General features: G+C 40.3%; 8 protein-coding genes across 9 annotated transcripts; 6 read left to right on the top strand and 2 right to left on the bottom strand.

The window, feature by feature from the left end:
• Positions 1-63: 63 nt before the first annotated feature.
• Positions 64-1,896, top strand: LOC108058366 (uncharacterized protein C19orf47). The gene is made up of 4 exons (XM_017143059.3): positions 64-228; positions 345-764; positions 830-1,396; positions 1,455-1,896. Exons 1-4 carry the CDS (start codon positions 210-212, stop codon positions 1,805-1,807), a joined length of 1,359 nt encoding a protein of 452 aa, XP_016998548.3. The 5' UTR covers positions 64-209; the 3' UTR covers positions 1,808-1,896.
• A 527-nt stretch (positions 1,897-2,423) lies between these two features.
• Positions 2,424-5,348, bottom strand: LOC108058367 (uncharacterized). Of its 2 annotated transcripts, none has more exons than XM_070211642.1 (2): positions 5,221-5,348; positions 2,424-3,757 (listed from the first exon to the last, which is right to left on the bottom strand). In XM_070211642.1, the coding sequence occupies exon 2, from the start codon at positions 3,097-3,099 to the stop codon at positions 2,596-2,598; it is 504 nt and encodes a 167-aa protein (XP_070067743.1). In that variant the 5' UTR covers positions 3,100-3,757; positions 5,221-5,348; the 3' UTR covers positions 2,424-2,595. The 2 variants fall into 2 exon arrangements, with proteins under 2 accessions (XP_070067743.1, XP_070067742.1); XM_070211641.1 differs by lacking the exon at positions 5,221-5,348 and adding an exon at positions 3,887-4,104 and having other exon boundaries at positions 2,424-3,801.
• A 15-nt stretch (positions 5,349-5,363) lies between these two features.
• Positions 5,364-6,863, top strand: LOC108058321 (protein Mabiki). The gene is made up of 2 exons (XM_017142976.3): positions 5,364-6,008; positions 6,096-6,863. Exon 2 carries the CDS (start codon positions 6,263-6,265, stop codon positions 6,812-6,814), a length of 552 nt encoding a protein of 183 aa, XP_016998465.2. The 5' UTR covers positions 5,364-6,008; positions 6,096-6,262; the 3' UTR covers positions 6,815-6,863.
• Positions 6,864-8,638: 1,775 nt separating this feature from the next.
• Positions 8,639-9,255, top strand: LOC108058320 (protein Mabiki). Its single transcript, XM_017142975.3, has one exon. It carries the CDS (start codon positions 8,683-8,685, stop codon positions 9,253-9,255), a length of 573 nt encoding a protein of 190 aa, XP_016998464.3. The 5' UTR covers positions 8,639-8,682.
• Positions 9,256-10,920: 1,665 nt separating this feature from the next.
• Prosalpha6T (Proteasome alpha6 subunit, Testis-specific) lies at positions 10,921-11,892 on the top strand. Its single transcript, XM_017142971.3, has one exon. It carries the CDS (start codon positions 10,999-11,001, stop codon positions 11,857-11,859), a length of 861 nt encoding a protein of 286 aa, XP_016998460.3. The 5' UTR covers positions 10,921-10,998; the 3' UTR covers positions 11,860-11,892.
• Positions 11,893-15,161: 3,269 nt separating this feature from the next.
• On the top strand, positions 15,162-16,588 carry LOC108058317 (serpin B9-like). Its single transcript, XM_017142972.3, has 3 exons — positions 15,162-15,199; positions 15,280-16,332; positions 16,390-16,588. The coding sequence occupies exons 1-3, from the start codon at positions 15,193-15,195 to the stop codon at positions 16,530-16,532; spliced, it is 1,203 nt and encodes a 400-aa protein (XP_016998461.3). The 5' UTR covers positions 15,162-15,192; the 3' UTR covers positions 16,533-16,588.
• A 431-nt stretch (positions 16,589-17,019) lies between these two features.
• On the bottom strand, positions 17,020-18,352 carry Mabi (Mabiki). The gene has a single exon (XM_017142974.3). The coding sequence runs from the start codon at positions 17,638-17,640 to the stop codon at positions 17,020-17,022; it is 621 nt and encodes a 206-aa protein (XP_016998463.3). The 5' UTR covers positions 17,641-18,352.
• Positions 18,353-19,688: 1,336 nt separating this feature from the next.
• On the top strand, positions 19,689-22,690 carry Jhbp14 (Juvenile hormone binding protein 14). Its single transcript, XM_017142966.3, has 4 exons — positions 19,689-19,841; positions 21,361-21,741; positions 22,218-22,364; positions 22,428-22,690. Exons 1-4 carry the CDS (start codon positions 19,736-19,738, stop codon positions 22,580-22,582), a joined length of 789 nt encoding a protein of 262 aa, XP_016998455.3. The 5' UTR covers positions 19,689-19,735; the 3' UTR covers positions 22,583-22,690.
• The last annotated feature ends 269 nt before the right edge of the window (positions 22,691-22,959 follow it).

Genomic DNA, 22,959 nt, shown 5'->3' with positions numbered 1-22,959 from the left:
TGACAAAATGTTGGCACTTTACAACACCATTAACTATCGTAGTAATCGATTTTCGATAACAATTCATCTTTCGTAGAATTAATAAGTGGCAACTCCAAGATATATAAATAGTTTCCGAGTGCAAAAAACTGTATTTATGGGAATAAAATAGATAAATATCAGCTGAATCGTGTGAAAAGTAGTGCTCGCTAGCAGCATAAAGCCGCACCATGTCAAAATCAAGCGCAGGTGGGTTAAAGTCAGTGGTAAAACCGCTCAAACAGAGCAGACGCTTCCTCCTGAGACGCTCACAAAACAAAAACAGAAATAATAAAAATAACTAAATCTTCTTCCGAATTCCGCAGCACGCTGGGTGAAGTTCTTCAATGCGGCGGGCATCCCTTCGCCCGCGGCCGCCGGCTACGCGCATGTCTTCGTGGAGAACCGCATCCAGGACGACATGCTGCTCGATCTCAACAAGGAGTATCTGCGGGAAATGGGCATCACGCTGATGGGTGACATAATTGCCATCCTGCGGCACTCGAAGAGCGTCTGCGAGCAGAATGCCCGGGATCAGGTGATGACCACCGATGTGGTGGTCCAGCCCGTGGCTCGTCCGGTCTCGCCAAAGGTCAAGACGCCGGTGGCGCCGGCCAAGGCGAAGGTATCGCCGCCCGCAAAGCCGGCGAGACGGGTGCTGCCCGAGCACGAGGGCAAATACAAGGTGACACTGCCCTCGGGCACCACAGAGCGCAGCAAACAGATCCTGGCCAAGCGGGAGAAGCGTGGGTTCAAAGTTAACTTCTCTTTACTTAACAGAAAATTGTAATTCCGCTGTTTCCCCCTTCAGTTTACTCCGATCGCGTGAGCAGCTCCAAGAAGCCAGCCATCTTTTCGCGCCTGCACGCCGCCAGTGGCGAGGATGAGGCCCAGGAGGGCATTGTATCCAGTTCCGGCGAGAGCAGCGTTCGCGTGCACATCACCGGGGTGTCCAAGACACCAGAAACCTCCTCCGGCGTCTTCGCTCGCCTGGGCGGCAAGCAATCCAGCGATGTCACTCTAACCAAGGAAATAAAGTCGATTCTGAAGAACACACAACGTTCGGTGACCAAGAACTCGCCCATCGTCAAGGCCAAGAAGGTGGCCGCCTCCACGGTGCCGCAGCAAAAGGTCATGCTCGTCCACAAGGTTCCCCTAAAAAGAGGCGACGACGAAGACGACAGTATGGATGATGTAGGAAGCGATGAGGATGACTACGTGTCCAGCGATGAGGGCGAAGACTACGAAATGGGTGGCGCCGAGAAGATTGTCAAGTTCGCTTCTACAGCAGAGGTTCGAGAAATAGCACCCGAGTCGTCCTACAAAAACAGGCATGGCAAAAACTTTGCCAACAACATTAAATCGAGGCTGGGAATGGGTAGGTTTGGAGAACCACTAGTAAGCCACCATCAATTAACTTCCAATTTGATTTTTAGTATCCAAACTTCATGCCACCAAGAAGACCTACAATTTAAAGGCATCGCCCTCGAAGAAACCACAGGCTCGCCTAAGCCCTGTAAAGGGCAAGGCCATACGCATGCGCAGCGACGAGCTGATGGTCCGCCAGGACACGCTGCCTGTCCACAAGAGGCTGGGAGGCAACTCCTCTTCCGCTCCTGTCAGAGCTCCGCCAGCAGCACCACAACGCCATTATCAGCAGCGACCGGAGCCACCGAAGAAGAAATATGTTCCGCCCAGGCGCTACAACAGCATGAATGCAGGCCATAACAAGCCACGCGATCAGTCTGGCTCTGTCTTCGACCGCCTGGGCTTCAATAACTCTATGTAAAATATAAGTAATCTGTGTCCCTCATAAATCGTTTTAAGTTCAATGCCCCTAACTAACTTTGCCAGTAAATGTTCGAATTGAATTAGAAATCTGTTTAAAATGTTTCAAATGGAAATTATTATGTACAACGGTTTAAGTTACTTTCAAATGGAAAGAATATCGTAAGCAAAAGGTGTTCAGAAAATAGATGAATTTACAATTTTCTTTTAGTATAAGAGATAATCTATTTAATCACCATAGAAACAATAGCTACTTAGGAAGTTGTTTTTGGTTCAGGGTGATTCCAAGACTTCTCTTTTGAGAACTGATACAATTATAAATCTGTTTTGACTGTTTAAAAGGAAATTAGTAGAACGGTTATAATTAGTTGATAAATGAGAAAAATATTCTAAGCAATAGGTGCTCAGAAAATATATGATTTTCTGTTTTTCATGTAGTATAAGAGATCATTTATTTAATTACCATAGAAACAACAGCTACTTGGGGGGTTGTTTTTGATTCAAGGTGATTCCAAGATTTCTCATTCGAGAACTGAGTCAATTTTTTTAAATTCCCACTTAGTACCCAAACTCTCTATCCAAAAAACCAACAGAAGTCTTTAGTTTTACGATTTAAAAATGATTTATTTTGTTTACAATTAATGTTATGTACAATTACGCTAGGGCTTCGCTTCCGTTCATAATGTACAATCTGTCGGCGGTCACTTAAAGGTCTATATCACTGGTTGCTAGGCAAATCACTCCGTTTAGAATCATTTCATCTGGTTGTCAGGCTCCATTGCTCCATGCTCATTGTTGGAGCAGCGCCTGGAGGGCCTGTTTCCATTCCAGAGGCCAGGTGTTGGCATCCGGATTGATGTTGAGCAGTTGGCGCATTTGGAGGACCGCCCGTTGCTTCTGTAGCATGTAGGCGTAGGCCTGGTGATTGAAGACCGGTGAGTGGGTAACCGGATGATGCTGGGTCACCGGAAGTTGGGTGGCCGCCAGCGGATATTGCTGCTGCTGCTGCTGCGGTGGAGTAGTGGGTGGCGTGGGAGGCAGTGAGTGCTGGTGGATCAACTGATGTTGGATACTCTTTTGCTCTGTCTCCTGTCGTCGCTTCCTTGGGGTATTCTCGCTCAGGGCGTAGGGACGGAAAAGGGGCGTGGCTGAGGCAGTGGGTTGGGCTCCCACCTCCTTGCTGCTCTTCTTGCCAAACTTTTTGTGCGTATAGCCCGAGGTCTTGAACTTCTTGTGGGTATAACTCTCGCTGACCTCCGACTCGTTGTGGTAATCCATGTTTGAAGGTGCCATGATATTGGTTTTAAGATCGCGTTCTCTAAGTTGCACTGATGTAATGGTGTTTTCACGACGGCTGTTAAGGCTCGACTGTGCTCCTGCTGCTGCGCAACCTGGTTTAAATACTCCAGGCTCCTACCTGAAATTATCATTAAGGCCGAGTGCGCCTTGTTTATGGGAAAATCTTCGTTGACAAAAGGTTGGCATTGTCGTAAAGAGAAAAGGATTTCGGATTTCGGCAACACCCACACTACCTGCAACGGAATCTACCTGCCTGCAAGTCCTTTGTAATTAATTTTTCATTTGCTGCAACGGGCTCGCACCTTCTTTTGTGTCTTCCAGGTCGTTTGGGTTTTTCCTGGAAATTTCCCCAGAACATTTCTCGAGAACACTCTTCTACCTCGAGTTCTGCAGCGCCTGCGCTTGCCACTCTTTGATGATGGCCAAGTCGCCTGGACGCTTCGGAATGTGGAATCTTATCTCGCTTACCGCTAATCTGCCTCATTAAGTTCTCGTCCAGTGTTTTCGGGGATACCTTCGATGCGTTCCAGAAAATGCCAGCCGCTGTTTAGTCACAATGCTCATTGAATGGAAATTTATTGGGATTTTCCCGAATCGTTGCTTGCCTGTCCGTCCTAGTCCGTCTGAGGGATTTCTTGCGCAGTTTCAGCTTCTTTTCATGGATATTTTCCAGTTTAGGTTGTATAGGTACCAAATCTGTGTATATTGAATTATTAGATGAAATATTAAAATAAGATAGTTTTGGGTAATTTTTTGAATTCTCATGCTGTACAATCTTTACATTTGAATTCAGTATGATTAGTCGTCAATTTATATACGTCAGATATCCTTTGGCTCATTCTCATTACGATTTGTTTCATTAAATCATACACATATTTTATCATTTATCCGATATATATAAATATATTTAAGAAATGACCCAAATAAATCATAAAAGTTGATGAACGAACAATAATTTTGATAATGTTGAACTATAGATTTTCGTTTTCGATTATTAAAAATTAAGCATTTCTAAAAGCAAAGAGCTATTTAAATAACAATTAATCAGGGACCGTAAATAATCATTATTTGAGATTTTTATTTCAAAAAGACTACTGTGATATTTTGTTTTACACGTCAAAAATGACGTTCTTTTTACTCTTGCCCACAAAGTATATGCATTTCAACAAATCTGGAAATCAAATTAACTGTTTCTTGTTTATGTCTATGAAGTGCAAAAAAACCAGTTAAATGGTTGATTAAAATATGTAAAAAAAAATAATGATTATTTACGGTCCCTGCAATTAATCAAATTTTTAAATAAGTTATATGGGTTGGCTATGAATTTTCATAGCAACTGTCAGAGTCCATAAATAACAGTTGAGTTTAAGTTTTTAATGTCAAAAATAAATTTTTTCTTTACTTTTTCCCATCAAGTCAAAATGAAACTCACCAAATTTCGAAAGGTACTAAAACTTTATGTACTCTTGCCAATAAAACTTATAAAAAACAACCAAGCTAGTAATCTCGAATACCTGTCCCTTAAAAATGTATGAAAGTTTAAAGGTAAATAATTTTTTGCAATGTTAGTTTATGGCAATTCTTGGTCATTTTGTTCAAACTTGATCGTCTCACCATAGCTTGACGAAAACTACCCACAATCATTATAGTGATTTTAATGGAGTTTACACTTTCAGATTTGTTCGCCAATTGATACTAGTTTTACCGAGTTATCCCAAATTTTCTTATAAAATAGCAAACAGGTTTAAGAGCATAAAATATTACTTTTTGTAGAGTTCAAAAATAAAATAGGCATGGGTGCAATGTAAATTGATGAATTTTAACATAACATTTTTATTGGCTTTTTTTAACACTTTGTTAATGATATTGATCCAGTATCACAATAGTGAACTCAAAAATCTAATTTGTATGATAGTCAGATGCTGTTTCTCAAAACCAAGTAAATCTTACAAAAAATCAAGAAAGGTTTCATGGTATCCATTTCCCACAGCTAAACATAAGTCCGCCTATGAGTTTACACATTTTCCCATCCACCGAACTCCTGATTCAACATTATACAATGTGACATTTAATTGTATCATCGGTGAAAGCACTTCCTGGTAGCGTAATACTAACAATTCTGGTCCTTACAGGTCATTCCCCCAGCAAAGAGGAAACACCTTCGAGGACCCCATACAATCGATTCTTTCCGTTCCAGAACAGATGGAAATTGGTCGATATAATGGAAGGGAACAATCAAACAATACGGCAATCTTTCACTGTAATACTTCAACTGAACAAATAGCAACACCTACTCCGCTCCTGCTTATTGACTCTGGATTTTCTTGAGGGCTGGTCTCAAGCCCACCTGAAATAAATCCGCTTAGCGGAGGGAGAACGGTGAAATGTGAGAACCAGCCAGTCTTATATTCGTTCTCTGACTGCATAAATCAATGGACAAAAGGCATTGAATGAAACGAAAAATCCGACATAATGCCTAAGAAACGAGAAACCAGAAAGCAGAAGAAGGAGCATTCAGTAATTACCGAGTTTCTAGGATTTACTATATGTATAGGTACCGAATCTTCCGACCCAGAGACATATTTTCAGCTGGCCAAGCTGAAAGTCATAAACGCTTGTTTTTCGGATCGATATCGGGGCAGGGGCATTGAGAACGGGAACTGCTATTCAGGTGCCACAAAGAAAGCCGAAACAATAGCGGGCCGGCAGACAGCCTGGCCGAATTGAGCGCCAGGATTAGAGATTACAGAGATCCCTTCGAGACGGTTCTGAACAACAGGTAATTCCGCCGAAAATCGCCGGCCATGTAAACAGACAACAACTGGTTTATGACACCCTCGAAAGCAATGGAAGGAGCGGGCCGACCAGATTGTCAGCCGGCGGATTAGGGACTCCTTCTTCAGGTAAGCGAGAAAAAAAACCGATTAGTTTTGGGTCAGTTTAAGGCAATGAATGAACTGAGTTGGGGAAATACCTGATCGCGTCCCCAGGTAAACGGTGGGAAAATCGCAGGGATTTGGGGCAGGCTCTGTGATTACCTAATGTTGCATATAACGGGAAGCCAGGAGAAGGGGCAGCACAGTCGTCTCGAAGACAGCGAAGCAAACACATCATCATCATCAGTGACATCAATCAATTTGATAGATCAGAAATTATAATGGAGAACTATAGCCACAAGAAATTCACTGGAGCCCTGAAGCGAAAGCGCAGCCAGGATGGGGACTCCGATGACGATGTGGTCTTCATCATGGAGCAGCCGGGCCAGCGGACTCCGGAGCAGCCACAGCCGAAGCGTCGCTTCTTCCGTCCCTGGACGGATGATGAGATCGTGGTGGCCGAGAAGGAGCAGCCACAGCCGCCGCGGAAAAGTGCGGTGACTCCACCACCCGGCGACACCACCTACCATGCCAACATGGTGCGCAATCATCACAAGCGCCGCCAGAGGAGCCCACAGGAGCAACTGCGTCGGGATAGGAACACCTTGGCCAGCCTGCGACACCGGCGATCCCAGCAGCAACAGCAGCAGCTCATCGAACAGCAGTACTTGGCCAGCCGGATTCAGCATGAGGCCCAGCTCCAGCAGCAGATCCGATTGAGCTTGTATTATGTGCGATTCCTGCAACAAACGATGGTCAACATGGAACCACTGCCTCCCACGCAGCCAAGGCAGATGATCCCGCCCCAACAGACCGCCACTCAGCATCCTTGAAGGGTGGACACAATCTTGAAAACTCGACTTGGCGCTGTCCAAGCGCTCTAAACTATATTTATTGTAAACTAAGTAGCTGCCTAGCCTTGTGATCACTTTTAAAGTTATATTTATTTATTTGGTTGACTAAACAATAAACACAACAATTGTTATCGAAGCTAATTGACATTTTTATTGGATGGGGTTCTTTTTCATTTACAAGTTTTATAAGTTCCGATTTTACTGAGAAATTTTGTCGATTTATGCACACTTTAATCAAAAAGGCAACGAAACGAAAATTTCTATCCAAAAATGACAGGCGGAAATTTTCGTGATCAAAATATTGTATGGAGATTTCATTGCGTAGGCTTTTCGATTAAAGTGAGTACTTGGAATATTCTTACATCATCTAAACGGTTAAAAATTAGTCAATTAATATAAATCAATGAAAAACAAACTATTTTTTTAAAGGATATGCTTTTAAATCGACTAAATAATATTATATTCATGTGTTTACTCTCCAATAAATTTTAAATATTTCACCAGATGGCTGCTTTAATTTGTGGAGTCTGTAAATAAAATGACTCATTGGGAAAATTTTGGAGTATATTTTAGAGGATTGTACTAGATCCAGATTGGAAATCTTATTTTCTCATTCCTGGACTGTAAAACAATTGCTAAATGCTGATTAGTTGTAGACCAAATTAACCGGAAGCTACATAACATAAGAGTTACTTCATTGGTTTCATTTACGTTAATCAATTCAAGAAAACTATTATACAATAAATTTCTTGGCAGAGTAATTTGCAATGCTAATTTAAAATAAATAGCCAAGTAGACATACATAAGACAATACTAGTGATTCATGCTTAGGGTATTACGAGGTTTGAACACATATAACTCAAGTGACATAGAATAGGAAATACGGAATAAATAAGCTATTTATTTCAGGTGACTTCAATTATTTAACTAATAATTAAATCCGCATAGCCAACCAACTAATGTGTTGAAAGGTAATTAAACGATTAGGACAATAAGATCCGCCTTTGCGATTACACAAATAATGAAATCATCTTATAGGGTAATGCAATTTTCAAAAGGTTTTTAATTTATCGTAGCACCTAGCTTTGTAGAATTGCATGAAAACCCCTGTAATAAATCAATAATAGTTTCAATAAAAAATGTGTAAAATAATTATTATTATTATACCATAAAATAATGAAATTAATTTTAAGAAATGTAGAATCCAGTTCATTTACCTCTTGCGAACCAATTTCCATTAATACAATTCCTTCTCTATAATCGTAAATCACATCTGGCAGAAGAAGTTTGAAAAGATCCGTGGCATTCCCTAACCAAAGATCAGGTAAGTTCTGCATTATCATTCTTCACGAAATGAAGAAGTGTTTGCAAAAAGACCCTCGAGAATTTCCAGGGAATTAAAACAAAGTATGGTGGTGAACTGGGAGCCAAGGGACCACACGCACGCACAACAAATTGTGTCATGCAGGTCAATAAAAAATATCCCTAGTCTGCATAACAGTTGTTCAGTCGAGAACTTTCCTGTTCCGGTGGTGGCTACCTTTCTACCGATAATCCAGGTAATCCACAAAAAAAAGGGATAATGCGACGGCAATTAGCGCAGTGATGGAACAGGTCATAAAATACTTCTTAATCCACAGAAGGTCGACGATTACCTAACGCAGGATGCGCTAATCCCTTTGTTGACAGTCCCAAAATCCCAAGTGATTCCCCTTTTTTGGCTACCTGTGATACCTACCTATGTGGGCATATAAACAGGATATCAATCTCGTTGACCATCATTCAGCAAGCGATCGTCTAACGAGTCACATCACACCAGCAACTATTATTTAACCAATAATACAGAAATGGAGAACACAGCCAGTTATGCCCACAAGAAGTTTGTGGTCAGCAAACGGAAAAGGGATTTGGACCAGGACAAGGAGAACTTTAACCCGGAGTCGGAGCAGCCGATTACCAAACGTCGCCAGAGTCCGGGATTCTTCCGTCCCTGGCTGGAAAATGAACAGAACCAGCAGAAGGAAGTACCAGTGGAGAAACCTGCAGTCCAAGGATCCTCAGTCAGCCAGTACCATGCCAACATGGTGCGACGCCACCAGGCACCTCGTCAGCGAAGCCCCAAGGAGCAGATGCGACGGGATCGAAACACCTTGTCCTGCCTTCTCAGCCGACGGGCCAAGCAGGCCCAGGAGGAGCATGTCAATAATCAGTACGAGCAGTACCGGAGTCACCACGCCGCCATGATGGAGCAGCAGGTCCGCCTGAGCCTCTACTACCGCCAGATCCTCCAGCAGGCGGTGTTCCAGCGAGCCATCACCCCCATCTCACCACCGGGACACCTGCTGCCCCAACAGCAGCAGCAGTTCCTCCAGCAGATGGCCCTCTCCCAGCAGATGCTCATCTTCGGTGGTCAGCACTGAGATCTCATTATATCATAATCAGAGACTATGGATAGCACCCATATAATTTTATCATAATCAGAGACTATGGATAGCCCAATCATGTGATTTAGTTTATAAAGCCCTAGGTTCTAATTATTTATTGTTGACTTTGAAATAAAATAACTAAGCCTTTAAATCAAATTACCAGTTTGTCGTTTTATTACGCAAGGGGTTAAGATCAGGGGATCGAAAAAGCTATATTAATTAAGCAAAGGTTTTCATATTTATTTGATAGTAGATTTAATTAAGGGGCATTGTGCTTGTAATATTGATTTTGTAAGAGATTCTTTGGAAACTAAGATTCAGTTTTTCTTAAAAATAATTTATTTTTTAAACAGAAAAGAAACTTTAAAATATTTTTGGAAGCATAAGCATTGAACAGATGACTCACCCTTGAATTGAAAGATATTTCCCAGAAACCATTTACCAAAAGTCATTACCCCAGTAAAGTTCAACTAATTGTTGGCCAGCTAATTTTCATGGCGTTCTCATTTTGCGACAGCTTTCGTCAAGGTTCAAGCCAGCACAAAGAACAATATTTTCAGTTGGCCGAGCTTTTGCCATCGGCGGGCAAATATTGACTGAGATCGGATGTGTAGATAGGGAGATATGGCCAAAGTCCGGCTAAAGCTTCAAGTTCAATTGGGCTGCGGTTACAAAACTCTAAACTCAAAGCGCAGAAATGCAATTTTCAATGTTAGGCCAGCCAAAAAGCCACAAGACCCACAGAAAAACTTGACAATTAACTGAAATTGATGTTGGTTGCATGGTGCAAGTGCAAAGTGGTTTACTGGGTTGTTGTGGCCGCGACGGAAATTTTCTGCACTTGGTTTTCCCGCCATAGGAAGTCGGACTGCTGCCAAGTATTATCAATGAAAATTAAAAGTAATTAACTGCGTTCGCAGCTCGCCGATTGCGCAATTGCAAAAGAGTTAATTACGCAGAGGGGACTTCCCCTGCAGCATGAATACTCAAATTAAGTAAAGCTCTGTTTTTTCACTCACAGACCGATTCAGTTGGCTGCACTTTCAGCGGGTGCACTCAAAGTTTTGTCCATATCTTTATGTTTTCTTCATCTGATCACCTGAACTTCCTTGTAGACCGTTGATTTTCTACTTGGCTAGGCATTATGCAAGTTAAGTGGAGTGAAAGCACTGGAAGTTTGAAGCACAAGTTTTTAAGTAATTTACCTTTAATTTAACTGGTCTTATTTCTAACAAATTATTTCGAATAACTTATTTTAAAAGTATTTTTAAATCCAATCGAATTTCTTAAAGATGGTAATTTAAATTGACTAAAATAATATTTATTCTTTCTTGAGTTTTGAAAGAAAAAGTAATTCTTTTTTTAATAATAAGTTTTTCTTCTTAAGGTAATAAAAATTATTTTTTTTTGGAAAATCCGTAGCATTTCATTGTTAAATTGTTTTATATTTCATTTTCTAATTATTAAAAAACCCGAATTAAATTAAAAATTAAAATTAAATTGTTGGGATATGGTACATATATGTAGCTCAATTCCCTCTTGGTGATTTTTTATTTTTCAATAACGATCGCTGCTTAAAACTGATGATAGTTTGGAATTTTTCTCATAAATATTTCATTCGATCAAACAACTTGAAAGTAGACATTCAGTTTTCAAATATTTTCAACTCTAGCCAAATAAATTAGAGAAACCATTTAATTTTAAGTATTCTTTGAAGTTCCAACCTATTTCAGCAGGATGTTTCGTAACCAGTACGACAGCGATACAACGGTGTGGAGTCCGCAGGGTCGCCTCTTCCAGGTGGAGTACGCCATGGAGGCGGTGAAGCAGGGAGCGGCCACGGTGGGCCTGAAGAGCGCTGACTTTGCCGTGCTCATCGCCCTGTGCCGCTCGTCCAAGGACACGGACACGCTCCAGAGGAAGATCATGCCGGTGGACGGGCACGTGGGCATGTCCATTGCCGGACTGACGGCGGATGCTCGCCAGGTGTGCCAGTACATGAGGACCGAGTGCATGGCCTTCCGGCACTCCTACGACTCGGAGTTTCCGGTCCGCCGTCTGGTCGCCAATCTGGGCAACAAGATGCAGGCCACCACCCAGCGTTACGATCGTCGACCGTATGGAGTGGGCATGCTGGTGGCCGGCTACGATGAGCAGGGAGCCCACATCTACCAGGTAATGCCGACGGCCAATGTCCTCAATTGCCGGGCCATGGCCATTGGATCCCGTTCGCAGAGTGCCCGCACCTACTTGGAGCGGAACATGGAGAGCTTCGAGGGCTGCAACAAGGACGATCTCATCTGTCATGGGATTCAGGCCATCAGGGGATCCTTGGGCCATGATAACACCGAAAACCTCTCGATTAATGTGGCCATCGTGGGCAAGGATTTACCCTTTAAAATATTCACGGATGCCGAGAACCAGAGCTATCTGAATATGGTCAAGGTCTTGGAGCCGCCATTTTCGGGGGAGCAGGATGCGCTATCCGAAGAGGGGATGAGCGATGATGACCTGATGGGCCAGGGACCAAGTGGCAGTGGAATTCCAGTCGACAATGATGCCACTGATGCTTCTACAGGTGGTCATGAAGCCCTTTGATTGGCGGAGAAACAGAGTATACTAAATTCATTGTTTTGTTTGAAGTTTTATTAAAGTTTACCTGGCTTTTTAAAAAATCATTATTTAAGCTTAGTATTTGGGCAAAATTATTTGAACAACAAAAATTTCAAAACATATTATCTGCAAGTTTTTATTCTATTATTTGCTTTATAGATAGTTAGACACAAGAAATACTTTTAGTGATATTCCTAATTGTTAAGCCAACGACCTAATCTGATTTATATTATTATACCCGTTACTCGTAGAGTAAAAGGGTATATTGTATTCGTGCAAAAGTATGTAACAGGGAGAAGGAAGCGTTTCCGACCCCATAAAGTATATATATTCTTGATCAGGATCACTAGCCGATTCGATCTAGCCATGTCCGTCTGTCCGTCTGTCTGTCCGTCTGTCTGTCCGTCTGTCTGTCCGTCTGTCTGTCCGTCTGTCTGTCTGTATGAACGCTGAGATCTCAGAAACTATAAAAGCTAGAAGATTGGCATTTTGCATGCAGATTTCAGGAGTTCCTACGCAGCGCAAGTTTGTTTCAAAATGGTGCCACGCCCCCTCTAACGCCCACAATCGCTTATATACGATTTTAAAAATTTTAATATTTTGGAAAAGTAAAAATGCAGTTTTATTGTGTTTATCAATACCTATCGAAATGTAGAAGAAATTTTTCAAATCGGACCATTCGTTAAAAAGTTATGCGTGATCAACGTTTTCTATCTCTATCTCCATCTCCCTCGCACTCCCTTTACCTGAGTAACGGGTACAGTGCTGCCATCACTCAGCTTGAAGAACAGGACAGATAAGCCAAAAAAAACAGGGAAAAAAAGGACAAAAAATTTTTAAAAAGGGCAAAAAAAGGGACAAAAGTAAATGCGCCTCCATTTTTCTGTTTTACCAATGGGTTATATAATTACTTAATTTAAATGGATTTTATATTAAATTCAATTATGTAATGACCTACTGCGCCCGACTCACATCCTTCTTTGTTTGATCATTTTACCATGGTTAATTTTTGTGCGTATACGTAATAATCTAAAATTATTAAAATAATAAAAGCATTTCAAGTAGCTATATTGGTAATACAAAAAAATGCAATATCTGCGTCAAACCCGAATCAAATAAAAACACCTCTTAACGAGGTAAAAAACTAGTGACGACCGCACCTTCAACATACAAAAGTTCTGATATCAACATTTGTGACGAAAAATTATTACACTCGTCATTAAATAGACTTTCTAATCTTTTCTCATTCGGCCCGCCCTAGCAAACTATTCCAGCCTTTTTCCCCTTACAGGCATTTTCTATTGCAGCGTGACGAATGAGAAAAGATTAGAAAGTCTATTTAATGACGAGTGTAATAATTTTTCGTCACAAATGTTGATATCAGAACTTTTGTATGTTGAAGGTGCGGTCGTCACTAGTTTTTTACCTCGTTAAGAGGTGTTTTTATTTGATATCAGAAGTTTTTGTTTGTTTACATTTGCTCTCATAGGAGCTAATATATACATTTAAATTTAAATTGGTCAATCATAATTTTTAAACTATTGTATTTTAACGAATTAAGTTAAAAAGGCGATGAAGTTTATCAAAATACCTTTTAAACGAGTTATAGCACATGTCTGTACCTTTAGTAGTTTAGAACTTACAAACTAACGAAATTTAGCTATTTTTAGCTTTTTCCCGCTAAAGTAGCGGCTTTTTCCAAAAGTCGTAGAACAAAAGATTCCTATATGGAACTCTTAAGTGCAAATTTACTGATTCCATGACCCTAAAATACAGTTCGGATACCCTCACACAAAATTCAATACTCAGGGAGCGTTAGTAGTTCGAGCTTGCAAAAGTGGCTATTTTCGTATAAAAATAACTTTTAAACGTGACTTTTTACAGTAATGTGTTATATACCAAAATTTAAGGAATCTCAAGGGCTATACAGTTTAAAGTTTTAAAGAAAATCGTTAGAGCCGTTTTTGAAAAAAATAAAAAAAAGCTAAAAAAAAAGTTTTAAAAAATTGTCTTTTGTTCATATTTTTTTAACTATTACATTTACACAAGTTGCATATAAATGGCGTTTATAGCATTTCAAAATACCTTTCAAACGAGATGCAGCACAAGTCTGTAGCTTTAGTAGTATAGAAGTTACGGCTTTCCGAATTTTAGCTACTTATAGCTGTTTTCCCGCTAAACTAGCGAATTTTTCCAAAAGTGGTAGAACAAAAGTTTTTTATATCGATGTGATGAACGTCATATCAAATTTTCAAAACTTAGAAAACATGTTTTGGACAAACTGACAAACTGACAAACTGACAAACTGACAAACAGAATTAAATTTTCATTTTGGGAAGACGAAGAAAATCTTATTTTGGCTATAACTTTTGAACGGAGCGTCGGATTTTGACAAATGACCCCTCATTCGACGGGTATTTTCAAAAGGAATACAACTAAAACATTGAGAGGGGGCAATTATCCCCACCGGCCCCAACAGCTCCAAATTTCGAAATATTCACTTTTTTACTTTCACCGCTCTCTCTCCCAAGCCAATTGATTTTCTTAGAGTCTTGGTATGCAATCCTGTTAGTTTTCGCAATACCTTTCGATAGGTGTATCATTCATTATGATCGGACCATCACAGTAGATTTTCATTTCTTCGTGTATATATAGTAGTCGCCTTCGCACACCCTCCTGGTGCGCTTCGTCACTACATGGACTGCCGTCCATAGTGATAAGAGTCGTTAAAATCTGAAAATTTTTTCTGACAAAAAAGCAGAGAGTACAAATTGAGAAATTTTTAAAGTGTTTTCCTCTTTTTTTGCTACAGAAAAAATCGTACTATATAGAAAATCCATCGACTGCTTTACGTCTCTTTGATCATTTGTAAAAATAATTATTTTTTAAGTGCCGAACTGTAAGATTGATGGTTAAAAAGGCGTTTTAGCATATAAAAACAGGTTTACACACTTTCGACTGGCAAAAATAACACTCAAAACCTTATTTTTGAAAAAAGGACAGATTTCCGGATAGGGGATGTTTGAAATTTTTTCTGGATAAACCCGTAAAAAAAGGACAGATCTGTCCGGAAAGAGGACAAAATGGCAGCAATGAACGGGTATCTGATAGTCGGGGCACCCGACTATAACGTTCTCTCTTGTTTGAATACTAATGTTTAGACTCAACTTCTTGGTCAATTAATAAATTAAAAATTTCCACTTTAAGGGGTTATGCAAGTTACAGCCTTTAGCGTGACCAATTCGATTAGAATGGATTTAAAAATGTCGTAGCTGCAACTAGCTAAAGCGTCTAGCTAGTTTAACTTTAAGTGCGACGATGACAGGTGAGTGATGGCTGGGAATAGGAGTAGTTAGCTTTTAAGCCCACACTCACATTTCCAATCCCCATTTCCCATTCCCATAGTTGCGGTTACGATAGGCTTACTGTTGTGCCAGTGGTTTTGCCAGGGTGAAGGGTTAATTCCGAGTGAACCTTATCCGGCTGGCTGGCCCGCCCGTCAATATCCCACCTTGCTCCATAGGGCGATTGTCGATGGGGTGCACAATGATATGCCCGAGGGACTGATGATCGGCCATGAGACTTTAAGGACAGCCTTTGGAGTCCTACTGGCCAGTTCCAATGGCTCCACGGCGGATGAGGTGCGGGAGGCCATGGCTGTGAACTTGGAATCCCAGAACCTGAAACCCTTGACGGATAAATTCCAGGAGGTGGGTTACGTAGGAGCCTATGTGCCACCTCAATTGAAAATAAGATCGGAGTATGAGGACATGGTTCGCGACATGGGCGTGGATCTGGTGCCCTCTTCTGCCAACAACACGTTGGAAAGACTCATGAACAAGCTGGAGCCCATCAGTTTTGAGCTGAGAGACATACCAACCTCAGATGATCTGCCCTACAATCTCCGTTTGCAGCCCGAAGTCTTCATTGTGACAGCGGCCTCCTTTCAAGCCGAGTGGGCGGATGCGGATTTCCATCTCGAGAATCGCCGAATGAGGGAGTTCAATGTGGACGAGCGAAGACAAACCTATGTGGAAACTTTGTATAGTCTGGCAAAAAAGCGACAGGTGGCCCATCTCCATGGGCTGAGGGCCACCATGCTGTTGCTTCCGTTAAAGAATAGTCGGGTGAAGTTCATGGTCCTTCTGCCGGATCTCATCCAAGGATTGCGTCAGCTCGAAAAGGAGCTGGAATTCGTGGATCTGCGAAGCTTACTCGGATTAAAGATGTCTCCCCGACGTTACGATGTTCGTCTGCCTGTAATGAAGATCCTGACCAACATTGAGCTGGCCGACAATCTGGGCTTTCTCGGCATTCGTCAGGCTTTCAATCCCCAAAAAGCCGATCTCAGCCGGATAACGGGTAAAAAAGATCGCCTCTGGGTTCGCCGATTCCCGCATCTGACCTACTTCACACTGAACGAACAGGGCATCAATATTGGGAAAGATGAAAGACGACGTAAGTTTGGTTAGTTAGTTCTATAAACATTTGTTCAAAGAGTTACAATCATTTTAGCTGAAAGTCGAATTCAACATAATGGCGAGACACGGAACCACTTTTATGCCTCACATCCATTCTTTTTCGCTCTGTTGGACGAGCACAAGATCTATGCCACCGGTCGGTATGGCCAACTATCGGTTGATCCAGATGATATGTGATTAAAAGCAGTGGGAAGATTAAAGATTATTGGGAGAAACACTAAACTAAAAATGTATCTAAATTTGGTTTTAATTTTTTACTTTAAATTATTGGACAACATAAGAAAAAACAAGTACATTTCACATGATCACGTAAAAGCATTGTAAAATGCGATCAACCGTGAACTTTAATTGAGTAGTCCAGCCTTATATGATTTAGCTATGATTCACGAAAGTGGTTAGGCTACTGACCTATGACTGAGCAGTTTTTCGTCACGGAGTTCGGTTAATATCACCAATAGCTTTTAAGGAAACACAAACGCCGTGTTCATAATTTATTTTAATTTATTAAGAAGTACCTGCTTAACCTTTAAGGGCTCTTACAGCTAATTCGCCATCTCTAGCTTTTTCTTGAAGAAACTTAACAAAGTTTAACTTAACCATAACTTATCCATAACTTATCCATAACTTAACTATATAATACAATCTCCACAGGAGGATGGTGTGGCTAAATATTCTCCTGCTTGATGCCACCGATCAGGTAATCGATGGTGAAGTTTCTCTTGGAGTTCTCATCGGGAACTCTCCGTGGCGCGGGTTGTGGTTGCTCCTCCTGCTTGACGAGCTGCTTCAGATGATTCAGGTAGACCCGGGCTCGCAGACTCTGCTCGGCGATCTTGAGGTGCTCGCTGGAGCACTCCCTGTACTGCTGCTCGATCTGCAGGTCATCGAACTTCTTCTTCCGCCGACTCATCCTGCAGGCAATGGTGTTCTTGTTCCGGCGCTCCTGATCCTTTGGCGTGCGCTCCTTTTTGGGAAACTTTCGCACCATGTTGACGTGGTACTTGAAGATATCTTGGATGGCCTCGGTTATGATGGGACTCGGTGAGTGGTAGGAAACGCTGGAGGATGAGGAACCCAGGCGACGGCGCTTGGGCAGTGGAGTATATTCAGTGTCTTGATCACTGAATCCTAGACTCATAGACTGATCGGCCTCATCGGAGGCACTGCGACTGGTGCAGGGTGTGCCGCTACGGGAGATTAGCTCTTCCTTGAGGAGCAAATCGACTGCCTCAACTTTGCGACCAACATCGAATTTCTTGTGGCGATAGATTGGATGGTTCTCCATGGTATAATGATATGTGCTCTTCTCGAAGTCTCTTGATTGACTGCTGTCCTGTCGACGGCTTCACTAGTTTATATGGGGAAAGCCTTATCTGGCTCTCTTCGTAATCCCCCCACACATTTTATTACTTTGTTTACACAAATCGACGCCGAATTTTCTTTTTGCAAAACGAAAACAAGATCATAAAACCGCTCGATTTGCCTGCGCACGCGTACACGCCACCCAATCCAATCCAATCCAATCCAATCCAATCCCATCCTTACCTACTCATAAGCCCACCCGTCGGGCATCCCTATCTTTCGGTCATGTTTATTCTTGCGTGCGTTCAGTTTGGATTTTGAAAACTGCAGATACAACACAATGCAAGTCCCCCGGTGCAGAAGGTGGCGAAATGCGCGCCCCTTGATTGTCTGTCTGGTTCATTCAATTCGTGTTTGTTCCTCTTTGAAAACTATTATCTTTAGTATTTTCCAATGTCGCCGCCATTGTCAAAAGTCATGGGTTTTTGGGTTTGAGTTTGAGTTACTCTTGTTCAATTGGGCTCTTTGCCAAAGTATTTTGCGGCCTCATTTGTCCAACTCCTTTTGTTCTCTGCTGTTGATAAGGTGTGTGTGGCACTGATCTATTGTTCTCCAGTTGTTTTCCTTTTTAAAGATATCGATTCTTGGAACTGAGAGTACCATTTCTGGGTTTGCAGTCTACTGCCTAAGATGTTGATAAGATGACTTCTATTTGGGGTTGCAAAAGGTCGCATTCTCGTTGGCAGTCTACGTCTGGTGATAAGGTGCGTTTATCTCTCTTGTACCAGGTCGACTTAGACGTGTTTTGGAATTTTCTCTTTCAAACTCATCCCTAAAAAGATAAGATCGGTTTTAGCTATCAATTTCAATATTACAAACCATTTTCCTTTGTTTTCTAATGCATTAAAATGGTCTAGTTTGCCTCTAAAATAATGTGTTAATTAAACAATTTTAAATTGTGTACAAATCAGGTTCTGATCATCCAATGTATATGACTCATTTCTTGCCGCTAAGCTTACTTACTTAAGCACACGTGACAAAATATTAATTAATCAAACAATTCGAATATCGTTGTAAGGTGCAACAACTAGAATTAGCATTATAAACTGATAGCTTTTAACACGTCCACGGTTGACTTCTAATGTTTGATTTATATTATCATTACTTAGTGGTTGGAGTATAGTATATACAAAATTTTCCGGGAAAAACTTACATTTTTTTTATTATAGAAATTTAAATAGTGTTTACCTTAGGACAGGATAATATGAAATATTTTATGATAAAATTGATAATATTAAATATTTTATGAACATTTTGAGAATATTAAATATTCAGAATAAAATACGGTTTATAATTTCACCAATTTAGTACAGTACACTAGTACCTCAGTTCAGAAATGATAAATTCTTTTAATTTATTTCAAATAGACATAAGCTTAAGTGTTAAAGCTAGATAGTTAATTACCCTTCCGGGACAAAATCGGGACCAAGATCTGGACGCTCCCGAGTCAGCATCACCAAGATGAGGAAACATCAAAAGCGGCTTGGATTGGATTGCTTGGATCGCTTGGGACAGCTGCCGGTAGTTGTAGCTTGATGGGTAAGTCGGGTCGCACTGGGGTCGCGATAAGTCAAATCGGATGGCTGGGTGGCTTCCACTTCACGACTCTACCCGGGAATTTAATAATGTCGTTTGTATTTCACTACTGTCTATTGACTTTTGCATTTGCTTTGTTTTCTACAACGGCGGCAGCGACGTAGTCGTCATTAGTTCCAAGCTATTTTTGTTTTCCGCCCACCGCTCCGCCCCCAAATCCCTATTATTTGCTAATGCCGATCGTAGCATCTGTGTTTGAGTCTCTTTTTATTTTGCGTTTGCCTTTGCAATTTCGATTTGATTGGATTTGTTTTGTTTTCCTCACATAAATAAAAGCCCGGCGCCCATCGCAGCTCTCAGACGTTGATTCGCATTTGCATCGGCCAGATTGAAATAACTGCCAGCTCGTATATAGCTTCATTCAACCGAAAAGTCAAAATAATATAGAAATCTTAACTAAATAAAATAAATAGAATATAAATATGGCTCGATTGTTGTGTGCTCTTATTTTAATTTTAATGTACGGCATATGTTTGGCAACAGAAATCGAGTTGCCTCCCGTAGAGTTCAAGCCGGTCCGAGAAATACGTGAGTGTTGAAATTTATTAAATGTGATGAAATATAGCTAATACTAAATATTAAAACAAATATAAATTTATAAGACAAAAATAAAATTTTTTGGAGGCAAAAAATTGAAAAATTTAAGACACTAAATAATAATAAAAATAATAATATTAATGAATTAATTAATTCTGATGTTTTAATAATTTCCAATTATAATATATTGGTTTTGAAAAGTTTGTTATCCAAAAACAAATATTCTTTTTCATCTTTTTATATTATTTACGTCGTTTCTAACAATTCAAAAAATTCAAATGTTTAGTTCGTCACAGCAGACTCTTCAGATACAGTCGTTTAATTTGTGATATTATCAGCTAAATAGAAAATTTGAGATATACAAAATTGACTTCGTGATAGCAATAATCATGTGAAGCACGCAACTTTGTGTGAATTTTATAACAAAGCAATTTAACCATCGGACAGTCAAAAGTTCAAGCCCAGATTTCCTTAAAACAATACAATTGCACAACGTTAAATGCACTGCTATAAATTATAAATAATTACATGGAAAAAACAGCTTAGGACCAAATTGGAAATACCTTTGCTGACCCTTTTAGAGGTGGTTTATTGGTCAAGAAATAATATTCCCAAAAAAGCAATATGTAAATAAGAAATAAAAATTGCAATTAATATTCATCACCTTGCAGCAGAATAATAAACCTATCTGTATGCGGAGTAGAACTTTTTAATAAAAATCTTAAATGGAAGAAGTACCCATACTTTATTTAAGAAATATAAAGCAATTAACTAACAACCGAAATGTAATTATAACGTCAAGTCTTATTTATACAAAATTAAAGACTTAAATTAAGTTAAATATCATTATCTGACTCGAACGGGAGAGACAATTTAAGCCATGACAAACACAAAACTTGGATTGTCATGCTGATAAGTGTTGTCTTCAAACAGTTTTTGCCAAAAATAAAACTTCTGGCAAAACATAGCCGTTTAAATTACCTCATTGTCCGAACAACAATTGCAGATGTTATTTTTATACGTTATTTGCTGACCGAGTCATATGCTGTTGAGGATATAAATATAACTTTTTAATGGGAGAATATAAAAATAAAAGACAAGTTTGCGGCTTCAGTCTTTTGTCCGGATTTGTCACTTCCGCCGTCGCGACGGCCTTCTCCCAAGGTAGACCAATGGGAAAAGTTTTAATTGCCATCGTATTCAAACCGAAACGTACTTGAGACGACAGTACAAAACTCTTTTAATTAGATGCAGGAATTTTCGCTTAACTCACTGACAAAATCAAATCTAATCGACAAATAAATTGCGCATGACGTTGACAATTATGTGAGCAGCGAAACGTTTAGTTTCAGCTTTTTATCTAAAAGTTCTCATTTTTCTCGCTAGAAAAATGTCACGTTCTGAGCATAGGCACATAGATCGTACGCGATATGACTAATGTTTATGCTCAGCCTGAAACAAATATGTCAAGGTTCGTACGCACTAACTTAATTTGTTTGGCATTCGGCAGCTGGCGATATACCGACCTGTCGGGAGGGCGACATCAACATCAGCGAGTGCATCAAGCAGGGCCTTCAGCAGATAACGCCACGCATGAGGTACGGCATCAGCGAACTGAACATCCCGCCCCTCGATCCCTTCGAGATGGGCAAGAGCTCCTACAGCTACAACTCGGGACTCCTGCAGGGCCGCATCTCCATGAAGAACGTGGTCGTCCACGGCCTCAGCGAGGGCATCGTCGACAAGGTCAACTTCCGGCTGAAGGACGGTCGCGTGCGCATGGAGATCCTCTCGCATGTCCCGCAAATGTTCGTCGAGGGCTCCTACAAGGCGGACATCAAGCTCAACGACCTCAAACTGAACCCTAAGGGAACCTTCAACATTACCATGAGTAAGTATCGCAGAAGAACCCAGGTCTTTAACCCTTTTGCGATATGAAACCTTAATGTAATACTAAAATATTTTTATTTAATTCACTTTATGTCAAATTGTTTTTAAACATAATATCTTATTGTCTACAAATATTGTACACATAATCAAAATAATTAATAACTTTAATAACATACAAAAATTTTTAAGTAGTCAATAATTATAATTATAATAGCTGTAAAACAAAGGTTAACACAATTTTAACTCTAAATAGTTAGTTATACCTAAGTATTTGCCTTTAGTTTACACAAAAATGGGTTTTTGAATACTAAAATAATTGGAAAGAAGAGAACACTATAATTATGGAAAAATAAACAAAGGGACAACTTGATTGACATGACAAGATTATCTCATATAGGAAATATAAGTACTTAAAAATATTTCTTCTTATTATTTATATCACTGACCGAATTATTATTATTTATTTATTATTTCCAGCTGATGTCGCGATGAGGGCGAGACCCATTGGCGAGCTCTATGAGCGTGATGGTCACACGTACTTGCGTCTAACCAAACTGGAGACTGAGCCCAAGGTGGGTGACCTGAAATTCTATGCCAACGGACTAGTTCCCGATCCGGTGCTTAGTAAGTCTCAAGCGAATCAACCGTAATTATTGTTCTTACTAATATATATTTATTCTCGTTTAGACGACGTCATCTTGGACTTTATCAATCAGTACTGGCGCCAACTTTATCAGGCCATGCTGCCCGAAACACTGGCCGCTTGGCAGCCGCTGATCTTGAAGTCCACGAATGACTTCTTCGCTGCGTTACCATTCGATATGCTTGTCACCAAGAATTAACATCCCCGACTTTTAATCTGTTATGTTATTTATACACTCCGGTTCCATCTGTTTTACTCAAGGTGTTAACATAGTTTGTACCGAAATAAAGATGAAATTACTTAAATATTTGAACTTCCGTTTAAATGTATTGATTGTTAGAAACGATCTAGTTCTCCCGTTAAGATTTATGAGACCAATTTAGAGAAATCATTAAGTAATTATCATATAAGCAATAACTCTGTCGAGAAATTGTTTAAAATAAAAAAGAAGCAGGGGTTGTATAACTCCTCAATGTGCATTCAATTGTACTTACTGAAAAGGGTAATCTCAAACGAACAGAAAGTAACTGAAAGCTTCCTCTGTCTAACAAAGCTTATTTAAGTTTCTGGTTTAAA

Source organism: Drosophila takahashii, chromosome 2L, assembly GCF_030179915.1.
Source record: "Drosophila takahashii strain IR98-3 E-12201 chromosome 2L, DtakHiC1v2, whole genome shotgun sequence".
NCBI classification, from domain to species: Eukaryota; Metazoa; Arthropoda; class Insecta; order Diptera; family Drosophilidae; genus Drosophila; species Drosophila takahashii.
The sequence above is the reverse complement of the archived record's forward strand: the minus strand, read 5'-3'. Positions and strand labels throughout refer to the sequence as shown.

Excerpts from the sequence above, each read along its gene's own strand:
- LOC108058366 (XM_017143059.3), top strand. Across the intron at positions 765-829 it reads CCTGGCCAAGCGGGAGAAGC|TTTACTCCGATCGCGTGAGC; the intron begins GTGGGTTCAAAG and ends TTCCCCCTTCAG. Across the intron at positions 1,397-1,454 it reads TAAATCGAGGCTGGGAATGG|TATCCAAACTTCATGCCACC; the intron begins GTAGGTTTGGAG and ends TTTGATTTTTAG.
- LOC108058367 (XM_070211642.1), bottom strand. The coding sequence starts at position 3,099 with ATGGCACCTTCAAACATGGATTACCACAACGAGTCGGAGGTCAGCGAG.
- LOC108058321 (XM_017142976.3), top strand. The coding sequence starts at position 6,263 with ATGGAGAACTATAGCCACAAGAAATTCACTGGAGCCCTGAAGCGAAAG.
- LOC108058320 (XM_017142975.3), top strand. The coding sequence starts at position 8,683 with ATGGAGAACACAGCCAGTTATGCCCACAAGAAGTTTGTGGTCAGCAAA.
- Prosalpha6T (XM_017142971.3), top strand. The coding sequence starts at position 10,999 with ATGTTTCGTAACCAGTACGACAGCGATACAACGGTGTGGAGTCCGCAG.
- LOC108058317 (XM_017142972.3), top strand. Across the intron at positions 16,333-16,389 it reads TGGGAAAGATGAAAGACGAC|CTGAAAGTCGAATTCAACAT; the intron begins GTAAGTTTGGTT and ends CAATCATTTTAG.
- Mabi (XM_017142974.3), bottom strand. The coding sequence starts at position 17,640 with ATGGAGAACCATCCAATCTATCGCCACAAGAAATTCGATGTTGGTCGC.
- Jhbp14 (XM_017142966.3), top strand. The coding sequence starts at position 19,736 with ATGGCTCGATTGTTGTGTGCTCTTATTTTAATTTTAATGTACGGCATA. Across the intron at positions 19,842-21,360 it reads CAAGCCGGTCCGAGAAATAC|CTGGCGATATACCGACCTGT; the intron begins GTGAGTGTTGAA and ends GGCATTCGGCAG. Across the intron at positions 21,742-22,217 it reads AACCTTCAACATTACCATGA|CTGATGTCGCGATGAGGGCG; the intron begins GTAAGTATCGCA and ends TATTATTTCCAG.